Here is a 15634-nt window from a genome sequence, read left to right on the forward strand (position 1 = left end):
TTTACATTATTATTACATGTATATTTCAACTCCAACATGAGCCTTCCAGTTACAACACTTCGCTATGAACCTAAAAAGTTACATAAATAGAAAAAAGATACCAGCGGACTGAACAGGGCGGAGGGGAGGAGGTGAAGGGACTGGTGTTGTTGGCGCCCCTTACAGGTAAAGCCCCTCGGGCGTCCCCTCCTTCTTCCTGTACAGCACGTTCTCCTTGGACTTCTTGAAATCCTCGCTGGTGACCTTCATTCGCCGCTCCCTTAGTGCCATCAGCCCAGCCTCGGTGCAGATGGCCTGAAACACACGCACAAAAAATAAACAATGAGCAAGTGATTTCAAGGAAGGGAATACTTAGAATAATGAATGAATGTCTTGGGAAGGGAGGATTTTAGAATGGATGACTGACTTAAAGAGTGGTAGAATGTATTGAATGAATGAACACACACACACACACACATAAAATACAAATAATGAGCAATGAATGAGTCTTGGGATGGGAGGATTTTAGAATGGATGACTGACTTAAGAGTGGCAGAATGTATTGAATGAATAACTTGAACACATATACATAGAATACAAATAAGGAGTGAATGACAGTGTGTGACAATGTATAGTTACCTCCACCTCCACCCCTACCCACCTTGATGTCTGCCCCCGAGAGGTCGTCCTTGGCCATGATGAGCTCGTCGAGGTTGACATCATCAGATAAGGTCATCCTCGAGGTGTGGATTTGGAAGATGCGCCGCTTGGTCTTCTCGTCCGGCAGCGGGAACTCAATCTTGCGGTCGATCCTCCCCGGCCGGATCAGCGCTGGGTCAAGGGTTTCGATCCTGTTGGTTGCCATGATCACCTGTTGGAGGGAAGTATTAATAGTTATTCTCATTTACAAGTCAATAAATAAAGGTCCGTATAAAGTTATCAGAAGAGAAAATCGAGTAAAGAAAATATTAGACGAAGGAAAATTAGATAAGAGGAAACAATAGAACAAAACACTAAAATCAAAATAATAAAAAAATAAAACATATCAGTCAAATATATTCATGAACTTAAAAGAGCTTAACTTGATGACATGAGATTTAGATAAGCAGAAATGTATTACCATATCTTGCTTCTTGTACATCAAAACTAGGTAAATACAAACACATATAGAAACACATCAAATAAATAAATAAATAGAATAATAGAGAGCACCTACGTAACCCAAAAGGAAGTAAATAAATAAATACAAAAGATTAATACAAATAGAGCAGAATAAGGGACGCATTACAGATCCCTTGACGACACAGAAAGGCCTCTAGAAAAAAAAAGTAAATCAACAGAATAACAAAAGAAACAGTATAGGAAACAATAAGGAAAAACAAGACAATACCAAACCAACAAATAAACACAAACACACACTAAAAGAAAAATAAATAAATAAAAGGAACGCATTACCAATCCCTCGACGCTCACCTTGACATCACCGCGCGAGTCGAAGCCATCCAGCTGGTTGAGGAGCTCCAACATGGTACGTTGGATCTCCCTCTCGCCGCCTGAGTTTGAGTCGTAACGCTTGGTGCCGATGGCGTCGATCTCGTCAATGAAGACAATACTGGGGGCGTGTTCTTCGGCCACACGGAACAGCTCACGCACCAACTTGGGTCCATCGCCCTAAGAGGAGGAGGAAAGATGAGCATTAGGGGATGGTAAGGGAAGGTTAGGTAATGTGAGGTAAGGTAAGGCATGGCAAGGGAAGGGATGGTAAGGTATAGTAAGGAAAAGGAAGCGAAGGTAAGATAAGGTAAGGTAAGATTAGGAGACATGAGGTGAGGTGAGATGAGGTAAGGTATGGTAAGGTAAAGCAAGGCATTCTCATTTACTCCAATCCTCTTACTCCTTTCTCCTCTCTCAAGTAATTCTACCACCCCGATATTCCATTCTGACCAAAGACATTCCCTTTTAAATTGATATTATACTTTGCCATCAGCTTAGCTACTTGACTGAAAAAGAAAGAAAGAGAAATGAGAAAGAAAAGCCCAAAAGAAACAAAGAAAACAAAGAAAAGACAACAAAAGTAATCCCTCTCACCAGGTACTTCTGTATAAGCTCCGAGCCCACCACCCTGAGGAAGGTTGCACTGGTCTGGTTGGCCACCGCCTTGGCCAGCAGGGTCTTGCCAGTGCCGGGCTGGCCATACAGGATGACACCCTTGGGAGGCTTGATGCCCATCTCCTCGTAGTACTCGGGGTGTGTCAGGGGCAGCTCCACCGACTCCTTGATCTCCTGAATTTGAGTGTCGAGACCTGAGGGAAGAGGGGAAAGGTAAAGGTAAGGCTGGGTTTGAGTGTTAAGTGAATAGCTCACCGACCCTTGAGTGTGATAAGACCTATAACCTCAGAAAAGAAGGTATGTGTGACAGCCAATGGAATTATTATTATTATTATTATTATTATTAATAGTAGTAGTAGTAGTAGCAGCTTTTTTTGTGTTTTTTTGTTTCTCCTATGGCACCAGAAGGCTTTTTCTTAGTGGAGCCAGGTGTTCAATCCTGGTCCGTTATGGCTCAGGCAAATGTTTACAGTGGTGCCATCTTGCTTGGCTCATGCTGCCCCCCTGAACTCATCTTTGATTCTCTTTTCCCAGAGAATCAAGAGTCCGGGTTGACGGATGGTCTTCAGGACAGCATGTGGGTAGTCTTAGGTCACTTGGCAATGGTTGAAAAATTTCCAGCACGTTTATTACAGTGGGCAGGACACAAATCCGCATCTTCCTTAACGCCACGCCAGCATGCTAACCACTCAGTCATGTACTACGTGGAGACATAGTAGTGGTAGTATTGAGATCCATAAAAGGTATCGAGGGAAAATAAAAAAAATTGATGTACACCTAAAACCTCGATGAGCAGACATAAATATAAAAAACAGGAGACAATGACCATAAGGCAAAGAGATCAATAAAAAGGGGGATCAAAAACAAAATGCCGAGAGTATATGTTGAGTTAATGCGTTTAAATTAGACATAAGACAGATGGGAGAAGCAAGATATTTTTCCATCCAGAACAGATCTCTCTTTGGCCAATCTTATTCTCTTTGCTTTTGTAAGAGCAGCGCTGAGCGAGCTTTTTTGTTTTCTTTTTGTTTTTGCCCTTGAGCTCTTTCCTCTGCTGAAAAAAAAATAAATAAATAAATCTTCTCACCTCCGATGTCGGCGTAAGTCTCCTGCGGCGCCTTCTCCAGCTTCATCACCGTCACCATGGGGTCTGTGTCATCACTCAGCACCCCCACCACCGCATGGACCTGCAATGTACACAAAAACACACAAACATTTAGCAAAGATGGAAAAAAAAAAAAAAGCCACCTGGCACTGTTATTTTAAAAAGACTTAAAACCCTTATCACCATCTTCTCCATCTTCTTGGTATTATATTCCCTTCTACCCTAACCTTGACCTTTTATTAGTTTTCTCTTTTCATTTCCAGCTTTCAACCAATAATAATAAGAGTAATAAGAATAGGAATAATAATGTGACCTCTAATGCCTCTCGTTATTTTCTCTTTTATTTCAAGCAGCGTCTAGCGGGCTATTGCTGTTGTTTTTTTGCCTTGCCATAAAAAAGCCTACTAACCTTATGATTGAGGAGGACGGAACAGCCAGGCTCGAGCTGGTCCTTGTCGACGAAGGAGAGGATGGAGACGTAGTGCTCCGAGCCGACGCTGGTGGAGACGATGGCGTGGTTGTCGTCGATGATCTCCTCCAGGGTGCCGACGCTCATTGGAGTCCCACGCAGGTCGTCCACTTTGCTGCGCTCCTCCTGTTAGTGGGGGTGGTGGTGAGGTTTGGGGTGAGTGATTTTTTTATTTTTTTATTATTAGTTGTAGAAGTGGTAGCAGTTGTGGTGGTGGTGGTGGTGGTAGTAGTAGGTAGTAGTAGTAGTAGTAGAAGTGGTGGTGGTGGTAATAGTAGTAGTAGAAGAAAAATGAGAGGAAAAAGAGGAGAAAAGAACAAAACGAAAACTGAAAAGAAAGAAAAGGAAAACCAAAGGAGAAGAAAGAGCAAGAAGAGGACCAGGAAGAAGAAAATTAAAGAAAAAAAACTATAATAATAAATAAGAAAACAAAACAAAAGAAAGAGGAAATACAGAAGTAAAAGTAGTAATAGTAGTAGTAGTAGCAACAGTGATTAGTTATTCCAGTTCTCTTAAGACCTCTCCTAAAAATACAGCAACAACTATATCATTTAGATTACTATTACTATCATTTAAATATACTACAATTTCTGGAGAGGGGAAGATACAAAACAAAGGTGACATGAAGTATATGAGCAGCTGATGATCTACTGTTAAAATAATACTCTTGGTCGTCTTTGCTTTTCTTTCTTTTTTTTCTTTATCTCCTCTTCCTTACCTCCTGCTTCTCCTCTTGCGGCCTCAGAGTCTCCTGGTTACGGATAAACTCCTCCTCCATGAGTAGGTAGTCCTTGATGCGCTCCAGCTTCAGCATCTTGAGGCGGCAGCGAGTGTGTGGCGTCACTGTGGGGAGGGGAGACAAGGGGTGATGAGGCTGGTGAGAAGAAGTGTAAATATAAATGAAAAAAATAAGGATGCTAAACAAAGAGAAGTGAAAACATAAATATAGGAAAAGAAGGAGAAATCGATATATAGACAAACATAAGAATCCAACCCCAAAAGAGGTCATGACTCACCCAAAGGAAGCTTGTTGGCGGCATCTGGGCCCTTCATCTTCCTCTTCTTCTTGCCGACGCGTGTGGGGACTGGCGGCTCATATTTCTTTTTTTTGTCCTTCTTGTCGTCCCCACCCTGGCCCGAGCCCCCCGACCCACTGCTCTGACTCTGGCCCTGCACACAAGGAGAAATATTGTTACTTCTCTCTCTCTCTCTCTCTCTCTCTCTCTCTCTCTCTCACACACACACACACAGCACCTACAATAATTAACTTTTTCATGCAATGTTTAGACAATTACCATGTTGAATTGAATCATATTAACCTAACCTCTAACATTTATTATCGTTAACTCTAACATAACAAAGAGCGAGTTGACGAATAGCACATTAAAATCTTACAGGAAAAAGAGTATAATTCCCGGCAGGGTTGAGTGTAATTCTAGGTAAATCTTTTCTCAATGGTAATAAAAAAATAAATAAAAAAACTCATATAATGTCTGGGTGTGGTAGCCCCCTCAACTTCCCTGATATGGAGGTTTCAATCCCCTCAATCCCTCTATTTTTTTTTTTAAGTCAATCGTTACTGCACTGCTTTCAGGGACCAAAAAAGAATCCATGCTGTATATAGGTATTATATAACTTCGTATATGCTTCCATAGTAATGAGACAAACAAAATGAGATCTTTCTTTATTGACTTTGTGCTATGAGTTTCCGCCTATCATGTGTTTGAGTATACACTAAATACCTTCTCTCGATGATAAACACAAAAGCTTCCTAAAACATTCGTGTAATTCGGTGTAAATACTTTTATAAACCGTAATCTGTAAATGTTTAAAACCAGAAAAGACTGATCTCATTAAAACATACGTGTGTGTACCCAAAAATGCTTTACACAGACCAAATAACGAAGATATAAAAAAAGGACGGCAATTATACACCCAATGCGGCCATCACATCAAACTTCCTTATATTTCACAAACTACTACACAGAGCACAAAAATAACCTCCAGCAATAACCAGAGGAGCAATATCACCTTTTCTATCCTAGTTTCCTCTTATTTTCCGCCATAATTAAAGAAAAAGAGCTCAAAACACCACGACCTACCATGGCTTGCGGTTCCCCTTGTTGACAGTCGCCTGGACCCTCGACTTGCCCAGAAGAAACCACAAACATGTATTTCAATATTTGCTTACATCTGATATTTTACTTACATTTCGATCGTGAATCTCCACAACTTATTTACAATTTTGAGTGTGTGGGAAATGAAAACTCTGTGTGCTCTCTGAATAATGTCAAGTCGATGAGTGATTAGGTGAAAGCAATTACGTTTTTTTTAAGTAATTGACTGTTTTATTTATTCAAAGAGCACTTATCTCGTTACTTTAAATTATAGCTTATCTAGTTACTCCTCCTTGTAGTATTAGAAGGCCAGTAGTAAGATATGTATATACACCGGCTGATGATTACGATGATGGAAGGCGCAGAGAGTCCCATGCAAACTGAACACAATGATTTTAGCCTCTTATCATTCCTTTAAGATGGCCCTAGTAATTAATAATAAATCTATGGTGGTTATAAGGATGTATACTTATATTATGCCTATAACAGCATATTATGGCGTCTGTTGTGGGTGCCTGCTGACCTTGCCCTAAACTGCTTTCTCTAAATATGGTCACCTTCTTAATATAATGTTTCTGAAGCAGCTGCTGTCTTAGAATAATACCAGTAATAATAATAATAACAATAACAGCAGAAAACAGTGTGGAGAGGTACTATATAGGAGGTATGGCCTAGTATATTTTATTTCTCATCCCTTTTATTGGTAGACGCTGGAGCAGCCTTCAAGACACTTCCCTAATGAAACATGACTCCTCTTGGAACCCTTCACGTCCTCTTTTTGTATAGCAGCTTCATTTCTTTTATTATTACTCCTTTAAGCCCTTTTTTTTTGCTATGAGAAAACAAAAAATTAGGATTGGGGCTACAATGGCCATCAGGTATGCTCCTTTATGCAGTCCTATAGTGGCTGCATGGCCCTTCTTGTGTCTCTGGTTCAATGGTAAGTGTGCCTAACTGAACCTGTGGACCTGGGTTTAGCCTGGTAGCAGCGGGGATCATGTTTCTTAATGGTCCCTCCAAGCGAGAAAAATGAAAAAAAATCACCCCTCGCACAAACCATTTCATAATATATATCAAAGCATTTGTGATCAGATTATGTATCATCTATTTTTTGGGGGTTTATCTCATGGCACAAATTTGGCCCGTCGCTGCTACCATTTGTGATCAGATTATGTATCATCTATTTTTTTGGGTTTATCTCATGGCACAAATTTGGCCCGTCGCTGCTACTATTTGTGATCAGATTATGTATCATCTATTTTTGGGGGGTTTATATCATGGCACAAATTTGGCCCATCGCTGCTACACGGTAAAGCCACAAACTTGGCCCGTCGCTGCTACTATTTGTGATCAGATTATGTATCATCTGTTTTGGGGGGTTATATCATGGCACAAATTTGGCCCGTCGCTGCTACACGGTAAAGCCACAAACTTGGCCCGTCGCTGCTACACGGTAAAGCCACAAACTTGGCCCGTCACTGCTACCGGGTTAAATCGCGGCCTGGGCAGTCAGCGAGCAGCCCAACCAGTTCATCCTTCTTTCTGGGATGCTTGATAAATGGGTACCTGGGGAAACCTGGTGAAGGTAAACTGTAGTGACCCACGGCAAGTTCTACAGTTCAGTACAGCAAATTTGTGCGCTCCCCAACCAAACACAAAATACTACGAAAATTCCTTGTGTAGTGTTTGACATTGACATAAAAAGGAGAACATTTTAGGAAACCACACGGGAAATCTCTTTAGTATCTGGGATTGAGTAGAAAAAAAAAAGGATCATTGTGGTTTGGTTTGGGTGCTGGAAATGACTGCGTCTTGAACTGTCGAACTGGCCCCCAGATGTTGCACTGACTTGTCTCTGGGCAATGGGTTCTCTCCCACCACAGGCTCAAGGGCCAATGATACAGAGATGAGGATTGTGGTAATGTACAGCTATAGCCCAACCATTTCAAAGAGTCCGTTTGGGCGTTCAATTCCGCGTGTCCTTTCCTCCCCTATGCTCTACCACACAGTCCCAACACCTATCCCTTCCTCTCATATGTTATAATGTTACCTACAGATAACATATGAGAGGGAGAAATAGGTGTCCGGACTGTGTGGCAGAGCAGAGGTGAGGAAAGGACTCGTGGTATCAAACGCCAAAATGGAATATTTGAAATGGTTTTACTGTAATAACATGCCCCAAACTTTACATTTACCCATCTGTTCTTTCAGCATTTAAAACAACACAATTTTATATGGCAGCCTTAATCCTCCCTTCCCACAGCCTCCTACTGCCACACCTCACAGGAAAACAGAACATATATAATCTAGTGAAACCAATACTATTCCAAGAAAACCACATTCAGGAAAATAAATGTTTATTACCCTACAAGAAGGATTCAGTAATCCTGCCACTTCATTTTGACTTAAATTATCTTCTCTTTGATTCCTTACACACTTGAATCATTTTAAAATTCACCCTTTAGTCAAACTTTCTTCTTAATATATTTTTCCAGGTATCAAAATTAAGATAAATCACTAAAAATTTGGCTATTCACGCCCTATAATGGAATCAAACATGTTGTAGTATTTCCAATCATAAAGGTGAACACACATTTCCGTTTTTTGTACGCTCCTTGTATACACAGATCCATTTAATGGCTAAAAATTTTATTCATGTATTCTTACATAAAAACTCATAACCTACTGTGCAAGAGGAATATAGTCCTTGAGATCTCATTTCTTTTAATCCCCTTCAAACTCCATGGTGGGTATTGGCACAGAATCCCCACCAATCATCATCACCACTATGTAAACAGGCCTTACATCAAAAGAATTTACACTCAAGATGCAAAAAAATGAATACACATACACATTGTAGTAGTAGTTGTAGAAGTGTCTTAGAGTAGCGTCTCGTGTCACGCCGCAAACCCCAGAAACGCCAGCCGAGCCAGGCAATAATATAAAGCAGGACTCTCTCTCCTATTATATTCATGACAAGAGTGGCGAGCGAGTCCCTTTTCGAGTCCCTTTCCGCCCCGTCCCTACGTAGCTCAACGCAATGGTACTATAATTGGGTATGTTCGTTAGCCAATCCCTGTACACCACACCAATTAGCACTCATATCAAGAAAAACCCGCAGAAAATTGAGTCGAGACAAAAAAACAAACTAGCACTCAAAATAATGAAAGGTTATACATTTTTTACACTTAATTATCACGTCTCTGGTCAATTTTCCGAGTTTTTATGAGCACGAACTTGAGTGATGATTACAAGCAAACTGACACACAAACACACCCACTCTCAGCAGTAAGGAGTCAACCAGTCAGCCAATCAAGCAGCCAGTCCAATATTTACCAAGGGAGAGGCTTTGGTTGATAGCCTTGACACTTCCTTCACTGCTGCTGTTGTTACTGAAGCCTCACTCATGTCTCTGCCCTACGGTCCTATTTAGTAAACCATCAGCCTCACACACACACACACACACACACACATGTAAGCAGATTTCCTTACGACATGTCTAGTATTGTTCCCCCTTCAACTGAGTCCGTTCTCCACTCATGGTTTCAACTGACTTATTTTTTATCCACTTTTGCACTTATTTCTGAGCCCTGACCTGACCTGACCTCCCTTCCATGCTTCTTACTCTCTCCGTTGTTACGTTCCGACCTTCCTCCTCCTCCTCCTACCCCACAAGTCCTTTCAGTAAAGTATCTGTGTCCTACTCCTTCCATTCTTACTACTGAATATCCATCTCCTCCACACACACACACACACACACACTCACACACTATTTCTGAGCCCTAACCTCCCTTTGATATTGCTTCCATGTTTCCTACTATCTCCATTGTTACTCCTGAACCACCTCCTCCTCCTCCTCCTCTCCTCCACACACTCAAAGAAATACATGCAAACAAACATACACACCGTTTCTAAGCTCTCACTTTCTTTCGATAATGTTTCCATGTTTCCTATTCCTGAACCTCCTCCTCCTCCTTACACACGCAGAATTACAGACACACACACACATACACGATAGCACTTTCCATCCATGGTTGGAGGGGATGCCGGCAGGGAGGGAAGTGGGCAGTAGAAGCTAATACTTACATCCACTTCGCTTCCCTCCACTCACTCAGATTATGACAGTGAGATATAGCAAGAGACATAAATATTGATTTCCTATATAGTGTTGTTTTGTTTGTATCAAGTGTGTATATTTGTGTACCTGTCAAGTGTTTGTTTGTCGTATCTGCTTTGAGGTTACATGCGGCTGTCTGCCATTCAAAAGTGTATATATACGGTAAACCATAAGCAAGGTATGTATGAGTGGTTTTCTCGGCTTATATCTTGAGCAACATGCATACTTGGACACCTAGTATACCCATGTCTGTGTGACTGTGTGCCCCTCACGCCCGTACGAACACACACACACACATGCTACTGTACACGGTGGTGGTTCATGGAGTACAGGCGTAAAAACATTTTATTCTATGTGTGTATAATGTAACTTCTATATGTGAAGCTGCATGATATTTCACTGATACAAATATGAGACAGAGTGATAGATAGATAGAGAAAACAAATACAAGTCAGCCATATGATGTAAATGTGAGACAAAGATAAATAGATAGATAGATAGAGAAAACAAAAGGAAATCGACCATACAAAGAGCAGGAACAGCAGCAACGAAGGGAAAGAAAAGATGATAGAGAGAAAAAACCGACACATCAAACGATTAGTAAATGATGAGAGCCTTGAGAGAATGCCACATGAATTACTCTTACATCTTGCCCTTTAATAATGGTATGAGGCCAGCCAAACACACACACACACACACACACACACACACACACACCCACACCCACACACAGTTGACACATGTGCACTGATCTACGAAATTTATACAAAACCGCACACTTGCTTTCTCGCTTAAATTCACTCGCTCACTCGGTGATGCTGCTCATTCGTGGGGTGGTTATCATCCTTGGGGGCCTAGAGGAAGTAGTCCGCTTGAGGCTTCTTCGCGGGGATGCCTCGACTTTCCTGTGGCGCGGCCTCGAAGATGGTGAATTCACGCTTGAGGTTTTCGTCAAGTTCCAGGATTGCCGCTACGTTGCCACATCTGTTATCATTATCATTATTGAGATCCATGAAAAGACATCAAGGGAAAATAAAAGAAAAATTGATAGACCTGCTTGAAAGTGTTTTGTCATTGCCAGGAGGAAATATAGACAGAGGAAGGCTATTTTATCTGTATATCAGTCCTCTCTAATAAGCTCATAAATTAATATATTATGATTCAATTCCTGCAGTGATATGTGCTAGATTGACCTTATCACAGCAATGCCTATTCCACTACTACATACTGTACTTGGCATCTTTTGGTAAAGCCTAACAATGACCCGAAATGTGCTTCATGCCATGGCTCCTTGATCTATATACTCATCCCTCATGGACATTTTTTTCTTTTAATAGGAAAGGAGGCAGCTCAAGGGCAAAAATGGCAACTGGCAATTTAGTGTTTCTTGTAAAATATCCTTGAGAGCACACTTTAATCATTCCTCTTAAATAAAATATAAATGCACATTACCCCTCCTGTATAGAGTAAAAAATGAATTAGGCACTTATTCCACAAAGCTAGTAGGAGGGGAGGAAACTTTAATCAATCCTATACAAAAAAGACAAAAGCATTAACCTCGGACCAATGTAGCGAACCACTCAACCACCCACCTATAGCAGTAGTTAGGTGCGGACCAGACGGTGAGCACGGTGTTGTTGAAGTGCCACTTGTAGCCCTCCATGACCAGCTGGTGGGCGCGGCAGATCATGTCGATGCCGTTGGTGTCGTTGAACTGGGCCACCACATCAGAGCCGAAGAGGTAGCCGGCCCCCCTCGGACTCACACCCCACCCTTGTGTGTCTGCAATGGGGGTTAGGTTAGGTATTATTGGAGAGAAAATAGAGTTGTGTATGTGCCATGGGGAGGTTAGGTTTCATCACTAGGGGGAAGAAGCTATTAGGAGTCTGTGCCTATCATCTATCTATCTCTATCTCTATAATAATGCGAGTGTGCTTGTCAGTGTGTGTGTGTGTGAATGCATGTACTGGCAGTCTTACCTTCCGGGTCTGACCACAGCAAGTCACACATAGGGCCATCATGCGGCACCTCCTGCTTCCTGTCTATCGTGCGGATCTGGTCGAGGGTCTGAATGCTCGGGGAGAGGCCACCGTGCACGCAGAATATCTTCCCGTCGATGATGGCCGAGAGGGAGAGGTAGTCAAAGATCTCCGTGCAGTACCGCCAGACTGTGATGGACCCGTACTTCCTGAGGCACTCGTCGTAGAAGCCATACACCTGTGTGATCTGCCGAGACTCATGGTTGCCTCGAATGAGTGTTATCCTGTCAGGGTACCGCACCTGGGCAGGGAGGGAGAGGGAGGAGAATGGTTGATTGGTTGATTGGGGTAAGAAGTCAGTGGTCATATGGCGCTGAACACAATTAGAAGAGAACGGGATATTGATAAGTTTAGAGCAAAAGTCATTACCTGCTTGTTTTCATGTCCAAGTCTGCTCTTAAAGGACTGTTTGGGTCTATATCAATTTTATATTTTCCCTTGATGCCATTTCATATAATAATAATAATAGTTAATCCTTAAGGTAACTATCTGGGCTCTCTGTTCAGCACTTCCTCCCTCCCCCGGCACCCTTAGCCCGCCCCACCTTGAGTGCCAGCAGGAGTAGGAAGGTCTCCACGCTGTAGAAGCCTCGGTCCACGAAGTCGCCCATGAAGAGGTAGTTGGTGTCAGGCACGTCACCGCCCACCTTGAACAGCTCCTTCAGGTCATAGAACTGTCCGTGGATGTCCCCGCACACCTGGGACAAGACCCAAACGACATGCCATTCAGAAATATGCCAGGTGAATCAAGTTAAACACACGTCCAAGGAATTTAAATTATTACCTAAGACTAGAAAAATTGAACTTCCCAACACCAAAAGTAGGGTAAAAAATATCATTATCATCTTCTGTTTTAAAGTCGTTTGCGTAATCTTCTATGAGGTTAGACAGTCAATGATACGCTTCAAACTATTCTTGTTCACTGCCTCAGCCTCTCCAATGCTCAATGCTGCCAAATTCTCTTCAACACACTGCCTCCATATCTTCCTTGGCCTTCCAACATGATAATGCGCTACAAATGCTATACAAACACCTAACTAGAAAAAAATACTTGAATGAGGCTAATGCAATCTTGGGGAAGCTACAATTGCTGGCCAGCCTCAACTCACCGTGACGGGAGAGTCGACGCGCTGCACATTGCTCTCCTCCACCAGGATCTCCCGCGCCTTGGCACACAGTGCCTTCACCTCCGCCTCCTTGATCACCTCACACCGCCGCAGCTGCTCAATCTGGCGGTCAAGGTCACTGCAGTCCCCCATCCTGCCCCCTGTCTGTCTGTTCGTCCGTCCGTCCGCCCTGGCTGCTAGGCTAGGCCCCCACCACACCTGGGAAAAGGAAATATGTAATTTTAAGTTGTATTTTTTTTTTTTAGGAAATGTTAGGTACTAAAAAAAACATGACTAGGCCCCCAAACCTATCAAGACAACTCTCCACATGACTCTGGCCTCTCCATTTCTGCATCTTCAACTCAACACTGTTTGCAGGAGCAGTGACATAGCAGACTTTTATTTATTTATTTATTTTTTTTATATTTATCTTTTTTTTTTTGCCTTTAACATGTTGATCTGCCTCCTTTTCTTAAAAAAATATAGGAAAATAATTGGAAATGCTGCATTTATAACAAATATTACTAGAAGAAAACAATGATTTGAGAAGAATAATGAATAAAATATCTTCATTATCTGGCCCACTTTCAGCTTCTTTGTGATGTTCACTGATCATACTCTCTAAATTTTCCTAAGGCTCAGTAAGACTATGTCCATTGTGAATCTGGGTTTGCTGAAGTAATCACTGTCTATCTTGGTTCCTATTTTATTCTTCTCTATATTTTTAAATACTTCTCCTAAACAAGCCGCAGCCCAAGTGGTGCGGTGGTAACATAATCCCGTATAGATAATTTACAGGAGGGCATAGAGTACCACCACACACAAATATGTTACCCAACTTTTCCATCAGTCTTGATTTAGCATATAGTGCTGCGTCTACTCCGTAGGGAAACAGAAATAGAAAAATATATCCTAAAGGAGGTGTAAGGGCCCCCTACTACAGATTAAGTTACATCTAATTTGGTTAGAATAAAATAGCAGGGAGTTCAAAAGAGAGCAAAGCCCGTAGATGATTAGGTTAGGTTTTGATTGATGATATTAAAACAACGGAGGGATTGAGGGAAAGCCCCACACACAGAGAGTTAGATCATATTTTCTTAATTTAGACTGAAATTTTTGGGGGGGAGGACCGAGGGGGGCCGGGCAAGCCCCCCTATAACTTAGGTTAGGTTAGTTATGGTATAGTTCATTTTGATTAATGTAACATGGTAAATGGAATCAGAGCACGCAGGCCTCATGTACTTCCTTCATGGTTAACTTCCCCTTTGGTGACCCGCTGAGGCAAGGCCAGGTCACCCACTCACCATGACTGGCCTCGCCGCTGCCCGCCCCGCCACACACCCCGCCACGTTCTCACCCCGGGCTACTCCACATGATCACACTACTCCACATGCACTCCATCACATCCACTGGGAACTCCCCGCCTTCGTTATGACTCCAAAAACTTCCCGAAACTCACTTATCTCAAGGCTTGGGGAGGGTTGCCCGCTCCGCCCAACTCAACGTCCACTACTCGCCTTCCACCCACTTCCAGACCCAACTACTGACAAAAGAAAGCGAGGATAACGTCCATGAGTTCATATTTACCTCGAGGAGCCAGAAAGCTCTGCAGGACTTCAAGGGAGGGCAAATAAATAAGTCCTTGAGGATTAGCGCTTCCTCCTCCCCGTGTATGACTCCAGATGTGCGATAACGGTTTTGATACGATACTCAGATCACCTTCAGGACCGTAGATTTATCCTTTTAACTAGGAATAAAAGCATCCATAATTCACGGTTTAATTATAGGTATAGATGAGTATCGTTCTTAGCTTGAGTTTGATAGTTTTAAGTCAGATATCGACGTATATAGGGTGATGAATACGACAATTTAATGCAGCTCTAGCGAGGCTCTGTCAACACACTGCTTGAGCTTCTAACTGATAACAGTATTACGTAATTAAAATATTATACCCTCATAAAGAAAGCTCAAACATCAGTACATTCATTATTATCAACTTTAAGTCCATATCACCTATTCACAGAGATATTTTAGAGGTTTTCATAATTATTAAACGATAGTTCCATTTGACTAATTCCCCAAAACTCGAAATTTCTAACTTCTGTCTTTATTTTATCTTTGTAATCGAAAGCAAATTTAAGATCACCTGGACTGCATAAACTCTGAAATGATGGTTGTATTCAGCAAAGTTAGTTCCTGGGAGGGTTATAAGGATATCCTCTTAATTATTTTTATTTTTTCGGTATTTCGTTGATGATATACCCCAATGGAGGAAAGCGATGCATGCCGCGTAACCCCTAAGACGGCTGGTAGAGAGATGCCCAATTCTTTCAAGGAGGAGGCCCATAAATTAACAACGGGGCTGAGGGTGTCGGAAAAAGCCCATGCACTTTTCCACTACCAAGGCACCGGGCGGGGTCTCGAGGAGCAGACTACCACGGGACCACGGGAGCCCCTCTCTTAAATTTCCTTCATCTTCTCCATTGTCCTTCTCTTGTCTCTCTTCCTGTTTCTCTTAATAATTACTCCTCTTCCCACCATCAATCATCTCCATGTTTCCCTATTTATCTTTCTTTCTTCACTTTCCTTTAGAT

At 42.1% G+C, this 15634-nt stretch overlaps 2 protein-coding genes across 2 annotated transcripts; both read right to left on the reverse strand.

Moving 5' to 3' along the window:
* LOC126981200 (26S proteasome regulatory subunit 4) lies at positions 1–5818 on the reverse strand. Its single transcript, XM_050832002.1, has 9 exons — positions 5765–5818; positions 4679–4832; positions 4381–4505; positions 3603–3788; positions 3176–3275; positions 2068–2282; positions 1453–1650; positions 641–850; positions 1–294 (listed from the first exon to the last, which is right to left on the reverse strand). Exons 1-9 carry the CDS (start codon positions 5765–5767, stop codon positions 160–162), a joined length of 1326 nt encoding a protein of 441 aa, XP_050687959.1. The 5' UTR covers positions 5768–5818; the 3' UTR covers positions 1–159.
* Positions 5819–8119: 2301 nt separating this feature from the next.
* On the reverse strand, positions 8120–14778 carry LOC126981207 (serine/threonine-protein phosphatase 4 catalytic subunit). Its single transcript, XM_050832014.1, has 6 exons — positions 14628–14778; positions 13044–13259; positions 12480–12632; positions 11876–12176; positions 11489–11678; positions 8120–10880 (listed from the first exon to the last, which is right to left on the reverse strand). Exons 2-6 carry the CDS (start codon positions 13191–13193, stop codon positions 10751–10753), a joined length of 924 nt encoding a protein of 307 aa, XP_050687971.1. The 5' UTR covers positions 13194–13259; positions 14628–14778; the 3' UTR covers positions 8120–10750.
* Between the last annotated feature and the right edge of the window lie 856 nt (positions 14779–15634).

Source organism: Eriocheir sinensis, chromosome 4 (assembly GCF_024679095.1).
Source record: "Eriocheir sinensis breed Jianghai 21 chromosome 4, ASM2467909v1, whole genome shotgun sequence".
In the NCBI taxonomy this organism is placed as follows: Eukaryota; Metazoa; Arthropoda; class Malacostraca; order Decapoda; family Varunidae; genus Eriocheir; species Eriocheir sinensis.

Excerpts from the sequence above, each read along its gene's own strand:
- LOC126981200 (XM_050832002.1), bottom strand. Across the intron at positions 4,506-4,678 it reads CGCCAACAAGCTTCCTTTGG|TGACGCCACACACTCGCTGC; the intron begins GTGAGTCATGAC and ends CCCTCCCCACAG. Across the intron at positions 851-1,452 it reads ACTCGCGCGGTGATGTCAAG|GTGATCATGGCAACCAACAG; the intron begins GTGAGCGTCGAG and ends TCCCTCCAACAG.
- LOC126981207 (XM_050832014.1), bottom strand. The coding sequence starts at position 13,193 with ATGGGGGACTGCAGTGACCTTGACCGCCAGATTGAGCAGCTGCGGCGG. Across the intron at positions 12,177-12,479 it reads TACTCCTGCTGGCACTCAAG|GTGCGGTACCCTGACAGGAT; the intron begins GTGGGGCGGGCT and ends CTCCCTGCCCAG. Across the intron at positions 11,679-11,875 it reads GCTGTGGTCAGACCCGGAAG|ACACACAAGGGTGGGGTGTG; the intron begins GTAAGACTGCCA and ends CCCCCATTGCAG.